General features: G+C 42.2%; 3 protein-coding genes across 7 annotated transcripts in view; 1 reads left to right on the top strand and 2 right to left on the bottom strand.

Annotated features, from left to right (window-relative positions):
- Positions 1-2729: 2729 nt before the first annotated feature.
- On the bottom strand, positions 2730-6295 carry LOC115136350 (steroid 17-alpha-hydroxylase/17,20 lyase). Its single transcript, XM_029671940.2, has 7 exons — positions 5770-6295; positions 5367-5505; positions 4753-4982; positions 4563-4649; positions 4013-4401; positions 3817-3920; positions 2730-3697 (listed from the first exon to the last, which is right to left on the bottom strand). Exons 1-7 carry the CDS (start codon positions 6082-6084, stop codon positions 3417-3419), a joined length of 1545 nt encoding a protein of 514 aa, XP_029527800.1. The 5' UTR covers positions 6085-6295; the 3' UTR covers positions 2730-3416.
- A 582-nt stretch (positions 6296-6877) lies between these two features.
- Positions 6878-9511, top strand: borcs7 (BLOC-1 related complex subunit 7). Its single transcript, XM_029669602.2, has 5 exons — positions 6878-7041; positions 7460-7522; positions 7641-7684; positions 7855-7875; positions 7988-9511. Exons 1-5 carry the CDS (start codon positions 6910-6912, stop codon positions 8037-8039), a joined length of 312 nt encoding a protein of 103 aa, XP_029525462.1. The 5' UTR covers positions 6878-6909; the 3' UTR covers positions 8040-9511.
- Positions 9512-11076: 1565 nt separating this feature from the next.
- The window catches only part of nt5c2a (5'-nucleotidase, cytosolic IIa), a 29080-nt gene continuing 20197 nt past the window's right edge, over positions 11077-19959 (bottom strand). For 4 of the 5 annotated variants that reach the window (XM_029669596.2, XM_029669598.2, XM_029669597.2 and 1 more), the window contains 4 exons: positions 15102-15162; positions 14788-14964; positions 14362-14594; positions 11077-14081 (listed from right to left, as the gene is read on the bottom strand). In XM_029669596.2, coding sequence (XP_029525456.1) covers positions 14030-14081; positions 14362-14594; positions 14788-14964; positions 15102-15162 — 523 coding nt within the window. In that variant the 3' untranslated portion in view covers positions 11077-14029. Of the gene's footprint in view, positions 14595-14787; positions 14965-15101; positions 15163-19959 lie in introns of all 5 variants that reach the window. The other variant, XM_065023237.1, reaches the window with a different exon arrangement.

Here is a 19959-nt window from a genome sequence, read left to right as displayed (position 1 = left end):
CTATTTATATAATAGCCTCAGATATGAGGTTTACATCTAATTGTTGTATAAGATGAATGAGTGAGTATGATACTGTTTGTAAAATTGTGTAATATGATTTTAGTTCATTTGTTTAGTTCATTTTATTTTTACAGGGACAGTGCACATTAATCAACGTTTCAGTAAAAGTGCCGGTTTTAGCCAGCCGGCTAATTTTCAACCGCAGTCCCTGGGCAGGTTATTAAAAACAATTACAATATAGACAATAGCACCATAGAACAAGCAAGACATAGCAACATAGGACAAGCAAGACATAGCATACAGACAGAGCAACATAGAACAAAAAGCAGCAAGACAAAATTCATAAAAGCAACAAAGTGTTTCCACACCTCACAAGCTACAGACAACAGACAACATGGAAAGCGGCAACACACAGCTAGGGACCATGTTCACAAATCTGATTGACCTTCAGCCAGGTCTTCAAGCATTTTGTGAAAGTGTGATATGTGGTGCAGTTATGTGTGTCTGATGGCAGTGTATTCCAGACATGGGAAGCTCTTTTGGACTGTTTAATGAAGGAAAATCCAATTCCCTTTTGATTTGAGCAGTTAGGGTCAGGCATCCTGGGACTGTCCCTTTTCTGCAATTCCGAATAAAACCCAACTTTGAGAAATTATCACCAGACCATGTTTTTCTCCATTAGGAGGGGACAAAGGTTGCAGACCATTGCTAAATCTTTTAACCATACCACGTGGTTAAACTCTTAGATTATCGATACCGACAGAATAAGAACAAGTCTTTGATATTAATTACTAGTCTGCAGCTAGGAATTCGGTTTCATTGAACGCGAAGAACGACAACCGCCAAAACATCCATTCTATAACGAATGAAGGAATGTCACTCTGAACAAACCACTCTAACCACAACAGAGAGAGAGAGAGGGAGAGAGAAGGACAATTCTACAAAAGAAACAACTTTTCACCAGCGATCAAGACGACACACTGAGCGTAAATATATATATTGATTGTGTAGCCGATGTGAAATGGCTAGCTAGTTAGAGGTGGTGCGCGCTAGTGGCGTTTCAATCAGTGACGTCACTTGCTCTGAGACCTTGAAGTAGTGGTTCCCCTTGCTCTGCAAGGGCCATGGCTTTTGTGGAGTGATGGGTAACGATGCTTCGAGGGTGACTGTTGACATGTGCAGAGCGTCCCTGGTTCGCGCCCAGGTCGGGGTGAGGGGACGGACGTAATTGTTCTGAATGAGTGAGCGTTCATGTGCAAAGGATTAGCATTTCAATTGTTACAATTATCAACTCTGTAGTGACTTCTCAGCTGACCCCCACTCCCCATTTTGTCCACCAAGCCGCGATGCCGGTTTAGCACACTAGGGCACATTTCCTATCATTTCTGGTAACCATATTTACTTTGTTGTTTTGTTCATGCATTTCTGTGAATTACTTAAGTAATAAATAAATGATTTAAGACAATTGATGTATGGATGACTCATAGTGAAGACTGGGTTCGTGCAGATAACCAACAATTAACGACGTTTGGAATGAGACTAACGTGAGGTAAAGTAAATAATTAATTAATCAGAAGACTATGGATCAGATATGAAAATATCTGAAAGGTTATATTGGAAAATTATAACCTTGTAATCTGAATATTTTCCTTGGTGCCCCGACTTTCTAGTTGATTACAGTTACATGATTAATCAGTCTAATCGGGTAATACTAATTACAGAGAATCTTTGAGAAAACTAAGTCTTCAATTTAATGATAGTAAAGACACGACACAAGCGTCCCATTTTCCCCTCCAAACATAACGATGGTCATTACGGCCAAGCAGTTCTATTTTTGTTTCATCAGACCAGAGGACATTTCTCCAAAAAGTACGATCTTTGTCTCCGTGTGCAGTTGCAAGCCGTAGTCTTGCTTTTTTATTGAGGTTTTGGAGCAGCAGCTTCTTCCTTGCTGAGCGGTCTTTCATGTCAATATACGACTCGTTTTACTGTGGATACAGATCATTTTGTACCAGATCTGAATCTCATCTAAAACCTATGGCAAAATCTGACAACAGCATTAAAGAATTGAACAATTTGCAACTGAAGAATGGGCCAAATTGGCAGTAGAAAGTTGCAGCTACAAGAAGCATTATTCTGTAGTTATCTTGGCCAAAGGCTGTGGACAACCGAGTACTTGCTCCAGGGTGCCAATAATTATGTTAATGCAATTAGTTTTTATTTTCAAAATAAAAATGGTAAACTTAAGGTTCCCTTAAAAAAAGTGGGTTCTGCAATGTTGAAAATCCAATTACAGTTATTTTTTTATTTATTATTTCAATGTATTTTAGAAGAAATACGGAATTATTTTTGAAAAATACCAATATATTTCTTCCAATTGAAGAAGCCATTGGTGCTAAATTGCATTTTGATCTTTTCCTCTTTGTTATCATCTGCTGAAGGAAATTGCAATTTATATTTCATTGATAATCTTTTGTACAAATGAATAGATATTAAAGAATGCTGAATATGACATGTGCTTTATGCTGTTGACATTTATTTGTCAGTGAGGCCATTTTGTGAGTGTGTCTTACTTGGAAGGCCAGTATATTGTTAGGATGCCAGCGCCACTAAGGGGACTTCTCTGCAAGAATACGCTCTCACTTGGATTTTCTCTGTAGCTGGAAATACTGTGGTTAGTTTTATTGACCAAACATCAACAGAGTGCTATATGATTTTTTATTTATCACTAAAAGACAGTATTATGTAAAACAGTACTAACACGGAATACATTAGTACAGCTCATTAAGGCAAACAAATATACAGCATTGTTCAACATCAATACACATGCATCAGTGAAAAATAGCAGTCATTACAAGGGCTGTCTCTGCGTAATATATCACAACCTTAGTTCACGCCTGTTTCCATGTTCTATGGTGCATTCGAGAGCTCTCTGAAATGTGGAAATACGAGTTCCCGACTCCAAAATAGCCAGTACAATGCCCTCCAAGTCAATGCCCTCCAAGTTCCAAGTGAGAAACTCAGGCCAGAATGATGATACCTTGAGTATCATCGAGTTCTGACGTTTCATCAATGACCTGTCACCTTTGCGACCAGAAGATGGTAAAACAATGCCTTTAGCTATGTGGATAAAGAAGCTACTTTGACCAATACAGTCTATGGTTTGACACATTGTCAGCTAGTTAACCAACTTATTATTAGAAACACTATCTTGCTTAGCTCTCTAGCTAAAAATATAATTCATTGTAGAGTTGTACCAACCTCAAAAGCACTAGAATGCATTTATATCATCTTCACAACTTGACCAACTGGAGCTATGAGATTCCAAGGTCAATTCGAATGCACCACTATTATTGTTTAAACATTAACACCCATGCATGTCATTCGGTAAGGGTGGGGGTGGAGGGGGGGGGGGTCTAAGAGGTCTGGAGATGGCTCTTCTCCCAGCCTGCTCTTGGTGTGGCATTGACCTTGTATTTGACCGGCTGGAGGACTACCCCAAACTTTCCTTCCAGGCTGGGCAGTGGCTGGCCCGGGGACACGGTCATAGTTAAACGCTGAAGTATCCAGGAGAGGAAGAGGAAGATCTCCATCTTAGCCAGCGCCTCCCCCAGACACACTCTCACCCCTGCCCCAAACGGCAAGTAGCTGGGCGAGGGGATGCACAGACCTGTCCCCTCCTCGTTCAGGAAGCGACCTGTGGAGACACAAGAGAGAAAGACTGAGACACAGAAAACTGAGGACACAGGGAGGACTGAGGACACTAATACACAGAGAATGAGGTATAAATAGTCTATTAACTTGAGACATTCTCACCAGGGTCAAACATCTCTGGGTTCTTCCACTCCTTCTCATCGTGATGCAGGGACCACAAGTTGATGATGATGCGAGCACCTTTCCTAACAGTGAACTTGCCAATACTGCAAATTAAATACATACAGAAACAGAACAGAGTGAACTTGCTATCAGTACAAAGAAACGTCTTTAGATCAAAACAGTAATGTGTGTGTACCTGGTGTCTGTTTGGGCTACATGGGGGATGAGTAGAGGGGCAACAGGCCGGATGCGTAGCACCTCTCTAATGGTGGCTTCCAGGTAGGGCAGGCTCCCCCTGTCACTGAGCTGGGGGGTTCTGTCTCCCCCCACCACACTGTCCAGTTCCTCCTGAATTCGCTTTTGTACCTGTGGATGGTGGATGAGGTAGGCAATTGCCCATTTTAGGACTGTTGATGTGGTTTCCACTCCGGCTCCAAATATGTCACCCACGGTCATGAGCAGGTGGTCTTCACTAAGGCCCACGGTCTCCATGGTGATCTCGGCAGTGTTGTTGTTCTCAGCACTGCGTTTGGCCCTTAGCAGGGCGTCCAGCAGGTCTCTCTGTTCATGATCGCTGTAGTCCGACTGTTGAGGAGGATAACGTAAAGCACGGCCATACAGCATGGCCTGCTGCAACTGGTATTTCCCTGATATTCATAAAAGATGATGAGGTACAATAGATACTTTCATCTATATTCTATTTATATAGAGGAAAGTACCTACTGTACCTACCTGCTGTAGCCTACCTTGTGTTCCTCGTATTTTTTCTGAAGCAGCTTGTCTCTGATTGACACACACTTCTTTAGGAGACGCAGGTCTGCGTTGGGGAAGACCTAAGAGGGAGAAAATAAGACGTGTATAGAGGCACTGAGGAAACCTGAGAGATGTACTGGTCCATTCCATCCAGGTGGCTATAAACAACAAGTTGCACTGTACCTGTAGCCATGGGAAGATGTCCACCAGACTGTCCTTAGCGACCGTATCCACGATGCCCTGGCTGAACTGCAGCATGGCCTCAAACTCGGGGTCACCGCGGCAATAGGAGGAGCTGAAGCAGAGAGAGCAGACCACGTTGGTGACAGCTCTTGTCAGCTCTGGGGACAAGTCCAACGATGCACTTCCTGACTCTCGCAGAGTGTCACACAGGGAGAGAGCTTCCCTACAGACTGGAGAGAGAGAGAGAGAGAGAGAGAGAGAGGGAGAGGGAGAGAGAGGAGAGAGAGAGAGACAGGGAGAGAGAGAGAGAGGAGAGAGAGAGAGAGAGAGAGAGAGAGAGAGGAGAGAGAGAGAGAGAGAGAGAGAGAGAGGAGAGAGAGAGAGAGAGAGAGAGAGAGAGAGAGAGAGACAGGGAGAGAGAGAGAGAGAGAGAGAGAGAGAGAGAGAGAGAGAGAGAGAGAGAGAGAGAGAGAGAGAGAGAGAGAGAGAGAGAGACAGAGAGACAGAGACAGAGAGACACAGAGACAGAGAGGGTTTCTCAGTACACCTGAATCAAAGTGGTCAGATTCAACAACAAATTGTTATAATGGATATAAACTTTGTTTGGTACTCACTAATCTTCTCGATGGAGGCAGAGCCCTCACCAAACATACACAAGGCTCCATGCACTGTTTTACGATGAAATCTCCAAGTGGCACCGTAGTCTGCAAAGGCAATATCTTTACCGTCCCTCGTCAACAGGTCTGTGGTTACCTTGTTAAGAACAAATATTTTATTATGTAGGCTAGGAGAGCATAAGGAGTGAGAAATGCCAATCAATGATTATGTAACAAATGTTAACTGTAAAAATTCACTGCATTACACATTACATTTATTTTAATGTACATTTCAGGCACAATTATATCAATGTTATTATGCATCAAAGACAAGCAAATAAGTGATCAGGCTGACTTTAAATTGTCTCTGTCATATAGAATAAAGTAAAACAAGTTAAAACAAGAAAAAATAACCACTCACTGTTCTGGGTCTTCCTGCAAAGATTTTCCCCTTTTTAAGGAGGACCTCTTTGGCGTGCTGGTGGTGGTTGACAAGGATGACTGTGTGTGGGCCCATCATTAGAGAATAGGTCTGTCCATACTTCTGCTGCAGCTTCTGGAAGAGGACATGCGGTGCCTGATTGCTTCGCAGGCTCAACAGGCTCCCGATGAGTGGGAATGCGGGCAGGCTCGGAGGGCCCCCTCTGGTCTCCAGGGACCTTCGAAGTTTCACCTGCAAGAGCAGTAGACCCAGCCCGACCACAGAGAATACACACATGCACAAAAACCACGCCATGCTGTATGTTGGGCCGAGAGGGGCTGGCGTCGTTATCAGAGCGTCGCTGAACTTCGATAGCAACAGCACTGAGGAGCAGAGGGGTTTTATACGGCTCCTTCAATGCCATACCTTGACCCTGCATATTTTAAGCTTAGATATCTTTAACAGCTCATGCCAATTTAAACAAGATAAGCTTGTTTAACTTGGATTAATCCCACTAAAGATGTTTGATAAAATAATATATATTGTTGCAAATGGACTATAATAGGCTAACGAAATACAACAATTAATAAATGAATTAACTGTTTAACTGTTTTTTAACTGTTTTATGCATAAAGGAATGCCTATTATAGGCAAGAGACACCAATAGCCTAACCTTATAATGGCAATGGACTTTTGACAATTATTTTCTGGGGTTTCAAATATGTTGTGGCTGTTTAAGAGTGGGCGTTTTCATGACAAGCTGCAATTCCGTAGTCATAACACTGCAATCACCGATAGAACAATGAGCCAGATGTTCACCGGATGTATAAATCTGAAGCATCCGGTTTGCGTTTCTAAGAGGAAGCCCAGTGCCCAGCAGTGGGAGAAGATGGCTTTCTCAAAACTAGAATTTGTTACGAACAGAGTGGACTAAGTTTTGTAGACTTTACCCTTTGCAAAAGTTTCAAAGTAGGCGTTTCCTATTGGAAAATGCAAATACATCCATAGAATGTGCCAATAGGATCTTGCCAACTAGTGCCAACCCCAAGCTTGTCCTGCCCACTATGATTAATTTGCTGCGATTGGAAACGCGACACTGTGTGCTCTATCTTGTTTGTTTATAAAAAAATCTTTGCTGCAATGGCTTCCGTGGAGTCGCAACCACGGTTTGGTCAATCTGTCAAAGGATTGTTGTCTGATAAAGTGGGCTCCTGCAGCGGGGATGTGATCGCCCTGACTCGCCAGGTGCTAAAGGGATCACGGAGTCAAGAGGTAAAGCTGGAAATCGATTAGCACCTTATTGTGAGACCTTGCTGCATTTGGTTAGCTAGCTGGTTGCCCCACAACGACAGCTAACGTTAACTAGCTAGCAAGAAAAGCCATAGAATCGCTGACCAACTGATGTCAGCTAGCTAAGGTTATTGTGTCTAGCTAACGTTAACTAGTTAGGCTGGACAAAGCTAGCGAGCTCATTTGTATAGCAGCTACATCACATGATGGGTGCATCTCAATATGCCCGATCCACTATCTAAATTCCTTTTGTCATTTTCTTAACTACTTCACTTGCCTCTTTCATTTATGTCTTGAACTATGGCTACCATTCTCACTGGTCCAGTGTCTTACTATATCTTTATGAAGGGAGGTGTGGAAAGGAAGCCACTTTAAACTATTTACTCAATGTGTCTTTCAGCTTCTGGGACAGGCTGCCAGAAACATGGTCATTCAGGAGGACGCCATTCTGCACTCAGAGGATGTAAGTAGTACTGGGATCCAGGTCCACACTACAGTAGCTCAACTAACAGGAACTGTGTTCACCCTGATCTAGCGCTGATATTGTCGGACTACAAAAACATAATTTGTTTGTTTTACAGAGTTTGAGAAAAATGTCCATCATCACCACCCATTTGCAATATCAGTAAGTTATCCCCAGTTTATTTTGGACAAGATAGACCAATGTGCATCCGGTAATCATGATAGTCAGAATTGATTCTCATGTGCCATTTGTGTATTGCTATGCTTGGATAATAAACATTGACTAGGGAGATGACTATCATACTTTACATGACTCTTTGTTTTATCTTCCAGACAAGAGGCCATCCAGAAGAAGTAAGTCAAAATATGAACTTTGTTTGTTAGTCGACCTGCATCATTGTCCAAATACAGTCATAACACTACTTGATGACGCAATCGACCATATCTCCCCTTGCTTTCTCCACAGTGTGGAACACTCCAAAAACCTTCAGGATCAACTGAGGCATTTACTGAAATGAAGTGTGCACTGAGACACTTAAATGAAAGACTTTGAGCTGCTCCTGTCTGTGTTACCATGTTGCTTCTTCTGAGAAAATATGTGCAGACCCCCCCCCCTGCTGCAACCTTGGGACAACATTTCCCAGGAAGCCCAATTCCTCATTGAAACTAGTGGAGAACCCCCCCCCCCTTACAATGATCTCAAACTGTGATTTTAATACACAATTAAATTAAACACAGACTACCCCTTGCTAATCAGAACTCTCAGGTATGTTGTGGTGGGCTGTCATTACAATTGCTTCACAGGAACCTAACCAGCTGAGCTAACAATGTAACAAATGTCTCATTTTGTATAAAATAATCCAACAGGCTCCACATTACAAGAATCGCAGTACCCCCTGGTGCGCTGTTCACTTATTTAGCCATTTAATCTGTTTTTGAAGGAAAATCTAATTTTTCCACTGCTTTCATGTGTTTGAAAGGAGAGCTTGAATAAAGTGTCCCACAGCAGTTGCTTTCCATTGGAGCACTGCGATTGGTTGGCCAAAACTCTGGGGCGGTGCTTGGCGAAGGGTAAATTATATCAGAATGTTCTCTAACATGGCACCTTCCTGATGTAGCCCCTGGCCTTTTGGACTGGAGGCTGCCTGGAAGTCTCCCCAGGTACATGCTGTTCTTATGAATATGCATACCAGCATATGGTGGTCTTATCCTGCATATTAGTGACTCTTATTTATTAAAGCCCTACTCCAGTCTCCATTTTAGCTCATTTATCACATGATTTACTTAACAAAAGGCACATCTCAATTGGGTGCCTTTCCTCTTTTGGTCTTTATTCTTGCAAGCAAGGGGGAGGCCAATGACATCAGAAGGCACCATCAGACCAATGACCTACTCCATTGGAGATTATTGTTTGGGCAAAATACCATCCTCCCCTCTGTGACCCGGAAACCAATAAGTGGTTGAGGAGTGTGTCATTTCATTAGTAGGCAAACAGAATAGTGTCCTCCCCCACCTACCTTTCATTGAGGATACTCGTGTTTCCTACAACAGAAGAGTTTAGAAAATCTGGCACACCTTTGAATCAGCTTTTGTTTTGTCAGAGGAGAAAGATGCACACAAAAAAATATATATGTCACTCATTGTTTTATCTATAAAATGTCTTGCACAACTGAACTTTTTTTAATCACTTAACATAGTTATTTTGGGATCAACCCCGTAAACATCATTGCCTAAGGATGCGCGAGGGGAGAATGGTCGTCTCCCGAGTGGCGCAGCAATCTAAAGCATTGAATCTCAGTGCAAGAGGCGACACTACAGTCCCTGGTTCGAATCCAGGCTGAATCACATCCGGCCGTGATTGGGAGTCCCATAGCGTGGTGCACAATTGGCCCAGTGTTGTCCAGGTTTGGCTGGGTTAGGCTGTCATTGTAAATAAGAATTAGTTCTTAACTGACTTGCCTAGTTAAATAAAGGTTAAATCAAATTTAAAGCAAGCGGTTTTCCATCCACATTAATTTTCCACGCCAACTCTCCTCGATTACCTTTGACCTTTTGCAAAAGGAGGCGAGGACATCTAATTGGGAAAAGGCCCATGAAGTTTGCACTTGTCTAAAACTTTTTTTACCCTTGTGTGTGTACATTATAATATTTATATGTGGGATATTGTTTTTCAACAGGAAAAGTTCTAAAAGTGTATAAATTAGAATATTTTCCTTCACAGTAGGGCGGGGGTCGGAATAATGTAATTTCAATATGAATTATTTTTTTACACTGGATCTAGAACATACTTAAAATTGATTGACGTTAGCCTATTTATTGTGAAAATATTAAAGTCGATATTTTACCTATACATTTTGAAATCTGTATGTCCACATTGTAGCCATTGTATCGACATCTGGTAGTAAAATGTCTTACCTGTCCACTGTGTCTGCATTGTGACCAGATATCCTAGTCCCTCATATGCAAATGATTTCATTCTTTCAAAATAATATTTATTCTAAGACACATTGAAGCCATAAATCAATTGCATCACCTGTTGATGATTTTAAAGAGCTGGATAATGATGATTTAAATGGTTTAACTGTTCAGGCCTCTTCGATATCCAGACAAGCTCCATCTCCTAATCTACACCTGTAAAAATGTTGGTACAATCACAATGTGGACAAGATCAGGACAAAGGATGCATGTTAGAACCAGGTATAAATAGGGCTTTAGAGAGTACACAGGGTAGTAGATAGAGTTTAGATAAGGGATGAGAAGTCATTCAATTTCAATAAGGAAGCATATCGCATTTAAGCTTGATTAGCATGCTAATAGTGGTATTAGAGCTAGCAGTCAGGGTACATTAGGTACATTGAAATGTGAGTGGTCTTTAAACTTCCTCAAACTTGGCATAAAAGAGGCTGCCATGGCAACAGTATCAGCAACCTTCGAAGGCTAAGCAGCTGGCTGTCCTAGACCGTGACCCTGAGTGTCGTCAAGGGGAGGTTTGCATCTCAATGACCTACTCTCACAAGGGCCAAGTAAAGTGTTGCAAGTCTCGTGTATTGTGCATGTGCTATATCATGCACACTAGGAAAGAAGTGATGCGACTCGAGGGCTCTAGAGAGGTTGGCGTGTTGGGGACGAGCACTCCATTTGAGCTCCATGCAACTACTCCAGCCAAGATCTGGAACCTTGAGAATGTTCTTGCTGAGGGAAGAACAATGCCACTTTATCAGCTTCAAGGCCTATCAGGCTGCAATGATTCATATGCACAGCGACCTCCTGTCACCTACCTCTATTATATAAAGGTTTGCTGAAGCAAATGTGCAGACACTATTTTTGATTAAACTAGACATAAGAAATGTAAAGAAAAGTACAAATAAATGTATAATGACCTGCTTATTTCTATGTCATATACCTCAATTGCAATCAATAACCCTAGAAATTGCTGTCACCTCAGCACCTGAATAGTCCACAAACTATCCCTGCTCTCTCAGATGTTTGTCTCCCCCTGTTGGTATGATATTGTAAGCCACTCAATGGAGTAAAAGGTTTGACATTACACAGTAATTCCAATCTATTGCAACGGCGCATTACATTTTATTAAACATCAAAATGGATATTCCTCCAAGTAAAATTCTCAGAAACAAATTCCACACTTAAACAGCAACTGCAGAACATGCACAAAATGTTTTCAAGAAAATACATTTTCATAAATTGCTTTAAATCCATTGGCACGGTTTACTTTTGTAAGTCGTCTCACATTCCACAGTGAATTCAAAAAGCAGCTCCAAACTCAACAGATTCAGATCATGCAAAAAAATTATAAATCTTAAAAAGTTGGAAAACATATTTAAAAAAAAAAATAACAGCATGACATTCATTGGCACAGTTAGCGTTGCTTTTATACAGTAGGTAAATCCGCCACAAGGTAAAGGGACTTCTGAATTGAAACATTTGAGTTAATGGTAGTTTTCAAACTTCCAGTAGAGGGAGTCAGTCCAGTTCCATACAGTAGGACAAGACTGTACAGTAACAGCTATTAAAACAAACAAACAGCCAATCATATGAGCACATAGCTTACGGGCATAGTAAGATCTTTGACCTACATTAGGGGGAGGGGTTAGAAATAAACATGAGGGCAGCCTGGACCAGTTTATGGTCATGCTACGCACCATAATAAACCATAAACACTCATACATAACCGTACACCCAGAGACACTTGGTTAGCCTATACTATTGCAGAAATAAGAAAATGATTCTTGCAGTGCAGAATTTCACCTCTTATATAAAAAAATATTCATGCAGCTGAATACTTACAGTTGTTAAGCCTGTTTTCTGCAGAAGCGCAGATGCATTTCAATACCATGTTTTTCAGGCTTTCAACAAAATGCCTGCAATTTGATGAGTTTTAAGCATGTCTCTGGTTATAGATACTCCGGGAGCATGCTGTGAACTTAGGCAATGTCATTGAACTACAGCCATTTGAAATGCGCATAGAAGAGGCCTACAACATCAAAGCCCTTCAGAACACTTTTACAGTAAATAACACAAGCAGCTTTTACCAGGACTGTCTTCCCTTTCAAGCATTATTCAAAAGACACACAAAAATATACTTATCTTGTATATACATTGTCTCACAAATCCAGACCAGACTAAGGCAATAACAGTTTCATAGGGCTGATATACACAGTATTTCTTGATACAGAAATGGTCTGAATTAAAATGATAATACAGGGCATATTATTGCCATAATCTGTATAATGTGTAGGGCACTAAGTAGAGACAGGGACTCTGATTGGCTGAGCTATGGAATACAACTGAATTCTGGGAAATGTAGTCTATTAGTCAGTGGGGGATGGTAAATTAGTAGGAGGAATCTGGTAACTAGAGCAGGTAACCAGATGCCAAAAGGAGAATTGCGGCTTCTGCCGGCTGCTCTGGATCTGCAGCTGCTGTGTAACGTCACGTAACGTGATACTTTTATTTGTCACATTCCTCAGACAGATGTGTACTGTACCACAGCAAAGAACAGGAAGGCCCACACACAGTTTATGCACCCAATTCAGTGCTTTTTTGGGAGCGTAAACAGGCCTTCCTGTTCTTCATAAGTATTCTTTATTAGCCCAGCACCTACGTTTTTTAAGAATGTGCGTATGATCACAAACTTTTATACTGTTCCACAGCAGCCATCACATGCTCTCTGTTTCCATAAAAATACTATTCTATAACAGTTCAGAGAAAAGCATTTCTATAATCAAAGTCTGGTGCAAATAGGACTCCATATAAATTATACTATTGTTCCTTGGTGGTTCAAACATTAAAGCTGCAATATATAACTTTTTGGGCGACCCCAACCAAATTACATAGAAATGTGAATTATAGATCTGGCATTCTTATCGAAAGCAAGTCTAAGAAGCGGTAGATCTGTTCTATGTGCCCTATTTCTATGCTTACCGTGCTGAAGTTTCGCTTGTGTCTTTTTGTTGTGTTTTGTATAGCAGCTTCAAACAGCTGAATATACTATTTTTGGTTATGGAAAATATATCTCACTGCGGATTACATGGTACAATGATTCTATACACTAAACTTGCTTGTTTCGTCACATATACATTAGGCAAACTATTCTAATTTTAGCAACCAGGAAATGGCAGAGCGATTTCTGCATAGTGCATCTTTAACCAAGGGAACAGTTTCATTCAGTAAAACAAACTAAAAGGCACACCACTCACAGCTAGGGGACAGTAGCAGGGCAGCGTAAGTGCATTAGTCTGGAAAATCCGACCCTAGGCTTGGGTCTTGTTTCAATTATGGACACTTTTGGCATAGAGGAACAACATCATTGCCTACGTCACAGCTTTATCAACTTGAATAAAATACAAAATAGTAGCTAGCAAGATGAAGATCATAGCGGTTCTTTTTAAATGAGTGAATTTCACATGGCCCGTTTGCATCCTTAACTAAAAGCACTGCAAAGTTTGTTTTTGTTGGGAAAGCCCCAGATTTTTCCCTCCCTTATCGACATAGGCAGTGACGTAGCTCCTCTATACCAGGGATTGGCAATTGGCGGGCCGCTCCCCTTTGAAGTCCTTTGGATCAATTTACCTCCCCGGCAAAATGTATAGAATTGCAGCAAACTTGCTTTAAAACTGCAACATTTTCTCTACGCCCCATGACAAAATGTGTAGAATTGCACAAAATTAACTCTTTGGTGTCAAGAGGGGGGCTGCAAAAATGTTTTGCTTGCAATGTGGTGGGAAAAGGGCTATGCATATGTGGGTATGCAGACCTGCTAGCAACGGCGCCTCATGTGGCCCCCACACCAATCAAAGTGGCCCCCACACCAATCAATGTGGCCCATCCCTGCTCTATGCCAAATGAGTCCACCATTGAAACCAGACCCTGGTCACTGTGTTGCCTAGGGTGGGGTTTTCAAGACTATGCGTGCACAGCTCAAGTATGTGATACTGACTGCATAATGATGCCAGGTCAGTGCAGGCATGATAGGGGGGCCAAGTCACCATCAGTCTCTTAGGTGTGGTCCGAAGAGCTCCATCTGGAAACTTCTCTGGAAACTTCACCAAGCAAAAAGAACAAAACAAACAACATTTACATAGCCTGTGCTGAGAAATATATACAAACGGTACAACTAAAATCTGTGTAACCCTTACCCTAATCCTGACACTTACTCCAATCCCTTTGCTGGGGATATTCAGTTACCTAGCTAACTACACAACACTACGCGCTATACACCCTCCTGGAGCAGTAGGAGTTTGCCACTAGACACTAAACTGATGCTAGATCTGTCCCTAAAGTAAAAGTCTACCCTTTGGTGAGCCTCCTCTCCCTGCTTACTCTTCCTCCTCTTCCTCTTCCTCGTCATCATCCTCGTCGTGGCAGTGGGTGATCTCCTGGGGGGTCTGTGGGAACAGGTTTGGGGGCTGGATCTCACTTATGGAGCGGGTCAGCTGGTGCCTCTTACAGTCTAACTCCAACAGGTCCACGGAGTGGCGGTTACGCGTTGCCAGGGGCGACTCGGTATCGTTGATGTCCACGTGGGCGTGCTCAACCGTCGACTCATGGGGCATCTGGGAGAGAAGGGCACGAGGGAGGAAGTGTCATACAAATCCACAGAGAACAAAAAGCAACCCATAGTAGTGCTGCTCTCAATGTATTGTCTTCATACAGACAAACAACGTTCCTCCATTTTGTCCTAACTTTTGTATCCAACGAGGGAATTTACATCCGGATGTCCTATGAGACAACATTAGCTGAGCTCACCAGTACGTGTGCTGCTCTGAACAGGTAGCTGAATGGGTAGTAGAGGAGGTTGATGAAGGAGGCAGCGTACAGGTCAGCATAGCGCATCACCTGTGACGCAAAGAGAGTCTGTCTGGAGCCACTGCGGAACAGACTGCCCATCATCCCATAGCACATGTCCATGTCATGGGTCACTTTCTGTGGCGGACAGGGTAAGAGAAGAAAGAAAGTTAGAAGATTTAGAGGTTGTGTGGACTGTATGCTATGTGTACGTTTGGGTATGCATATGTGCGTGGTGCCAGTTTGCAGGGTGTACAGTATGTGTGTGTGTGTACCTTGATCCTGCGCTGGAGGGAACTGATATCAGGTCTCTCGTTGCTGCTGCTGTCAAGATTTCTGTGGACAGAGAGACAGTTCTATTGGATTGGGCTTTGGTGGAGTCAAGCTACATTCATTTGTACTTGTCTCACCATTCTATGGTAGAATAGGAATGGCGCCGGAATGTATAGCGGCTGATTTACGAGTTCCTGACCAATTCTGTGTTTTGTTGCAATTCTTTTTTTGTGCATAATGTTTCCGACATTTTTCAAGTCAGAGGAAACAAGCTTCTGGCCACCACCTTGATTCAGCTGCACAGTGCATACTGATCACCCCCAGACCAGGCCCCGACACTCGGGAAAAGAAAGAGACTACGATATAGAGGCCGACGTGTGGGTACCCTGATGAAGCTACCGCGGCGAGTAAATAAAATCACTGGAGAAAAACCTGGATGAGCTCCGTTCAAAACTATCCTATCGGCTTCCCGAGTGGCGCAGTGGTCTAAGGCACTGCATCGCAGTTGCAAGCTGTGCCACTAGAGATCCTGGTTCGAGTCCAGGCTCTGTCGCAGCCGGGAGACTCATGGGGCGACGCACAATTGTCCCAGCGTCGTCCGGGTTAGGGGAGGGTTTGGCCTGGCAGTGATGTTCTTGTCCCATCACGCTCTAGCGACTCCTGTGGCGGGCAGGGCGCATGCACACTAACACGGTTGCCAGGTGTACGGTGTTTCCTCCGACATATTGGTAGGGCTGGCTTTCGAGTTAAGTGGGCATTGTGTCAAGAAGCAGTGCGGCTTGCGCTTGGTTGGTTTGTGTTTCGGGAACGCATGGCTCTCGACCTTCGTCTCTCCCGAATTCGTATGGGAGTTTGGATACCACGAAATTGGGGAGACCTTTTGTATTTTCATTTTTGGAAAAAATACGTTCCCGTAGTAAACGGGATATTTTGTCAGGACAAGATGCTAGAATATGCATTTAATTGACAGCTTAGGATAGAAAACACTCTAAAGTTTCCAAAACTGTAAAAATATTGTCTGCGAGTATAACAGAACTGATGTTTCAGGCGAAAGCCTGAGTAAAATCCAATCCGGAAGTGCCTCATGTTTTGAAAGCGCTGCGTTCAAATGCATCCCTATTGAGCAGTGAATGGGCTATTAACCAGATTACTCTTTCTCCGTATTCCTGAAGGTGTCTACAGCATTGTGACGTAGTTTTACGCATTTATGTTGAAGAATACCCGTAGGCGGCTACATTGCGCAAGTGGTCACCTGATGCCTCCCAAGGTGACTCTCGCGTAAAATACAGAGGTAGCCATTACTCCAATCGGTCCTACTGAAAAACTAATTGTCCCGATGGATATATTATCTAATAGATATTTGAAAAACACCTTGAGGATTGATTATAAACAACGTTTGCCATGTTTCTGTCGATATTATGGAGCTCATTTGGAATATTTTTCGCCATTTTCGTGACTGCAATTTCCGGGCGATTTCTCAGCCAAACGTGAAGAACAAACGGAGCTATTTCACCTACAAACATAATCTTTTTGGAAAAAAGGAACATTTGCTATCTAACTGGGAGTCTCGTGAGTGATTTCCGTGACCAAGTTACCTGCTGCTAGCTGGACAAAATGCTATGCTAGGCTATCGATAAACTTACACAAATGCTTGTCTAGCTTTGGCTGTAAAGCATATTTTGAAAATCTGAGATGACAGGGTGATTAACAAAAGGCTAAGCTGTGTCTCAATATATTTCATTTGTGATTTTCATGAATAGGAATATTCTCTAGGAATATTTATGTCCGTTGCGTTATGCTAATTAGTGTCAGATGATGACAACGGTCCCGTTCACAGGATGGGGTGTCACTAGAGGTTAACTATCCCATCAACGGGACCTGAAGAACTGTTTATCTTTGTTATAAACAGCTGGTGTACAATCTCTATTATTGAAGGCTTGTGGTTGTGCTCGCCCGAGTTAGAATACTTCATGATTAGCTGTAGACCATCCTACTTACCAAAATAGTTGATCTATATTTTTCGTAGCTGTCTATTTACCACCACAAACTGATGCTGGCACTAAGACCACTCTCAACGAGCTGTATAGGGCCATAAGCAAACAGACACATACAAAGCTCTCCCTCGCCCTCCATTTGGCAAAACAGACCATAACTCTATCCTCCTGATACCTGCTTACAAGCAAAAACTCAAAACAGGAGATACAGTGCCAGCGATCAATACAGAAGTGGTCAAATGAAGCGGATGCTAAGCTACAGAACTTTCACTAACACAAACTGGAATATGTTCTGGGACTCATCCAATGGCATTAAGGAGTTAGCACATCAGTCACCGGCTTCATTAATAAGTGCATCGACGATGACATCCCCACAGTGACCGTACGTACATATCCCAACCAGAAGCCATAGGTCACAGACAACATCAGCACTGAGCTAAAGACTAGAGCTGCCTCTTTCAAGGCCCCGGACGCTGATAAGAAATCCCGCTACGCCCTCAGACGAACCATCAAACATGCAAAGCATCAATACAGGACTAAGATCAAATCCCTTACACCGGCGCTGACACTCATCGGATGTGGCAGGGCTTGTAAACTATCACGGATTACAAAGGGAAACCCAGCCACAAGCTGCCTAATGAGCAAAATTCCTTCTATATTTCGAGGCAAGCAACACTGAACCAATCATGAAAGCACAAGCTGTTCCGGACGACTGTGTAATCAGCTCTCCTTATCCAATGTGAGTAAGACCTTTAACTCGTAAGGATTATTTGGCTATTTGATTTTGAATTTTAAGACCCCTTGAAGTATCAAAAATAAAATAAAAATATTATTTGGCCTTACTGCTATTAGCCCATACAAACGCATTGAATAACAGAGTCCCTCCCAAACAATCTAAAGGAAGTTTGTCCTTTTCCTCATTTTGCTACGTTAACTTCTTGCGTCTATGGGTGCGCTATGTCATTATTGGATAAAAAGACGTGCCCATTTAAGCGTGATATTTTGTGGCGAAAAGATGCTCGACTATGCATGGAATTGACAGCCTTGGAAAGACACAACTCTGGCGTCTCCAAAACTGCAAAGATATTATCTGTGCGTGCCCCAGAACTAATGCGACAGGCGAAACCAAGATGCAACTTCTAACAGGAAATGAACAGGATTTTTGACGCTGTGTTTACTAACGTCTCCTTATATGGCTGTGAATATGCTGGGAACGAGCTTATGCGCTCTGCCGTTCATCCAAGATGTTTGCAGCATTGTGGCGTATTTGTAGGCATATCATTGGAAGATTGGCCATAAGAGACTACATTTGCCAGGGGGCCGTCCGGTGGCCTTTGTCTAAATTGGTGCGTAATTCCCAGTGGCATTCATTTTACCTTGCGATACAGAAGGAGAAGGATACTTCCAGGAACGATACATCATTGAAGAGATATGTGAAAAACACCTTGAGGATTGATTCTAAACAACGTTTACCATGTTTCAGTCGATATTATGGAGTTAATTTGGAAAAAAGTTCGGCGTTTGGATAACTGAATTTTCGGGTTTTTTTGGTAGCCAAATGTGACGCACCAAACGGACCGATTTCTCCTGCACAAAAAATCTTTCAGGAAAAACTGAACATTTGCTATCTAACTGAGTCTCCTCATTGAAAACATCCGAAGTTCTTCAAAGGTAAATTATTTATTGAATGTTTTTGCTGGTTTTTGTGAAAATGTGGCCTGCTAATGCTAACGCTAAATGCTAAATGCTAGTTTGCTATGGTAGAGAAGCATATTTTTGAAAATCTGAGATGACAGTGTTGTTAACAAAAGGCTAAGCTTGAGAGCAAATAGATTCATTTCATTTCATTTGCGATTTTCATGAATAGTTAACGTTGCGTTATGGTAATGAGCTTGAGGCTGTAGCCACGATACCGGATCCGGGATGGCTCGACGCAAGAAGTTAAACAGTCTCTATCCAGAGTCTCATCTTTCCATAGAGGGGTTATATTAGCTTTCCGGACGCTACAGACGGTCTGACATACACCGCTCTATTTCTGTCACCTTTTACCGCAAATGTGTAAGTGTTACATAGGCGGTTGCGGTGGATTGAGACGCAACCAATGCAAAAAAAACAAAACAGAAAGCTCTAGTTTAAACTGACATATTTTATAGGGATTTTTGTATTATGCTAAGTTGTTTTTCGCAGAGGCGCGCACATCGACCTTAGGGGTTAAACAGGTTAACATTCACAAGGCTGCAGGGCCAGACGGATTACCAGGACGCGTACTCAGAGCATGCGCTGACCTCTCCCTGACGCAGTCTGTAATAGAGGTCGACCGATTATGATTTTTCAACGCCGATACTGATACCGATTATTGGAGGACCAAAAAAAAAAAACCCGATACCGATTAATCGGCCGTTTTGTTTTTTAAATTTGTAATAATGACAATTACAACAATACTGAATGAACACTTATTTTAACTTAATATAATACTTCAATAAAATCAATTTAGCCTCAAATAAATAATGAAACATGTTCAATTTGGTTTAAATAATGCAAAAACAAAGTGTTGGAGAAGAACGTAAAAGTGCAATATGTGCCATGTAAGAAAGCTAACGTTTAAGTTCCTTGCTCAGAACATGAGAACATATGAAAGCTGGTGGTTCCTATTAACATGAGTCTTCAATATTCCCAGGTAAGAAGTTTTAGGTTGTAGTTATTATAGGAATTATAGGACTATTTCCCTCTATACCATTTGTATTTCATTAACCTTTGACTATTGGATGTTCTTATAGGCATTTTAGTATTGCCAGTGTAACAGTATAGCTTCCGTCCCTCTCCTCGCTCCTCCCTGGGCTCGAACCAGGAACACAACGACAACAGC

The sequence above is a fragment of the Oncorhynchus nerka genome, linkage group LG10 (genome assembly GCF_034236695.1).
Source record: "Oncorhynchus nerka isolate Pitt River linkage group LG10, Oner_Uvic_2.0, whole genome shotgun sequence".
NCBI classification, from domain to species: domain Eukaryota; kingdom Metazoa; phylum Chordata; class Actinopteri; order Salmoniformes; family Salmonidae; genus Oncorhynchus; species Oncorhynchus nerka.
The sequence above is the reverse complement of the archived record's forward strand: the minus strand, read 5'-3'. Positions and strand labels throughout refer to the sequence as shown.

Coding starts and splice junctions, on each gene's coding strand:
- LOC115136350 (XM_029671940.2), bottom strand. CDS start 6,084: ATGGCGTGGTTTTTGTGCATGTGTGTATTCTCTGTGGTCGGGCTGGGT. Junction 4,983..5,366: donor TGCCTCCATCGAGAAGATTA/GTGAGTACCAAA, acceptor CTCTCTCTCCAG/TCTGTAGGGAAGCTCTCTCC. Junction 3,921..4,012: donor GTAGCCCAAACAGACACCAG/GTACACACACAT, acceptor TTTAATTTGCAG/TATTGGCAAGTTCACTGTTA.
- borcs7 (XM_029669602.2), top strand. CDS start 6,910: ATGGCTTCCGTGGAGTCGCAACCACGGTTTGGTCAATCTGTCAAAGGA. Junction 7,685..7,854: donor ACCACCCATTTGCAATATCA/GTAAGTTATCCC, acceptor TTTATCTTCCAG/ACAAGAGGCCATCCAGAAGA. Junction 7,876..7,987: donor CAAGAGGCCATCCAGAAGAA/GTAAGTCAAAAT, acceptor CTTTCTCCACAG/TGTGGAACACTCCAAAAACC.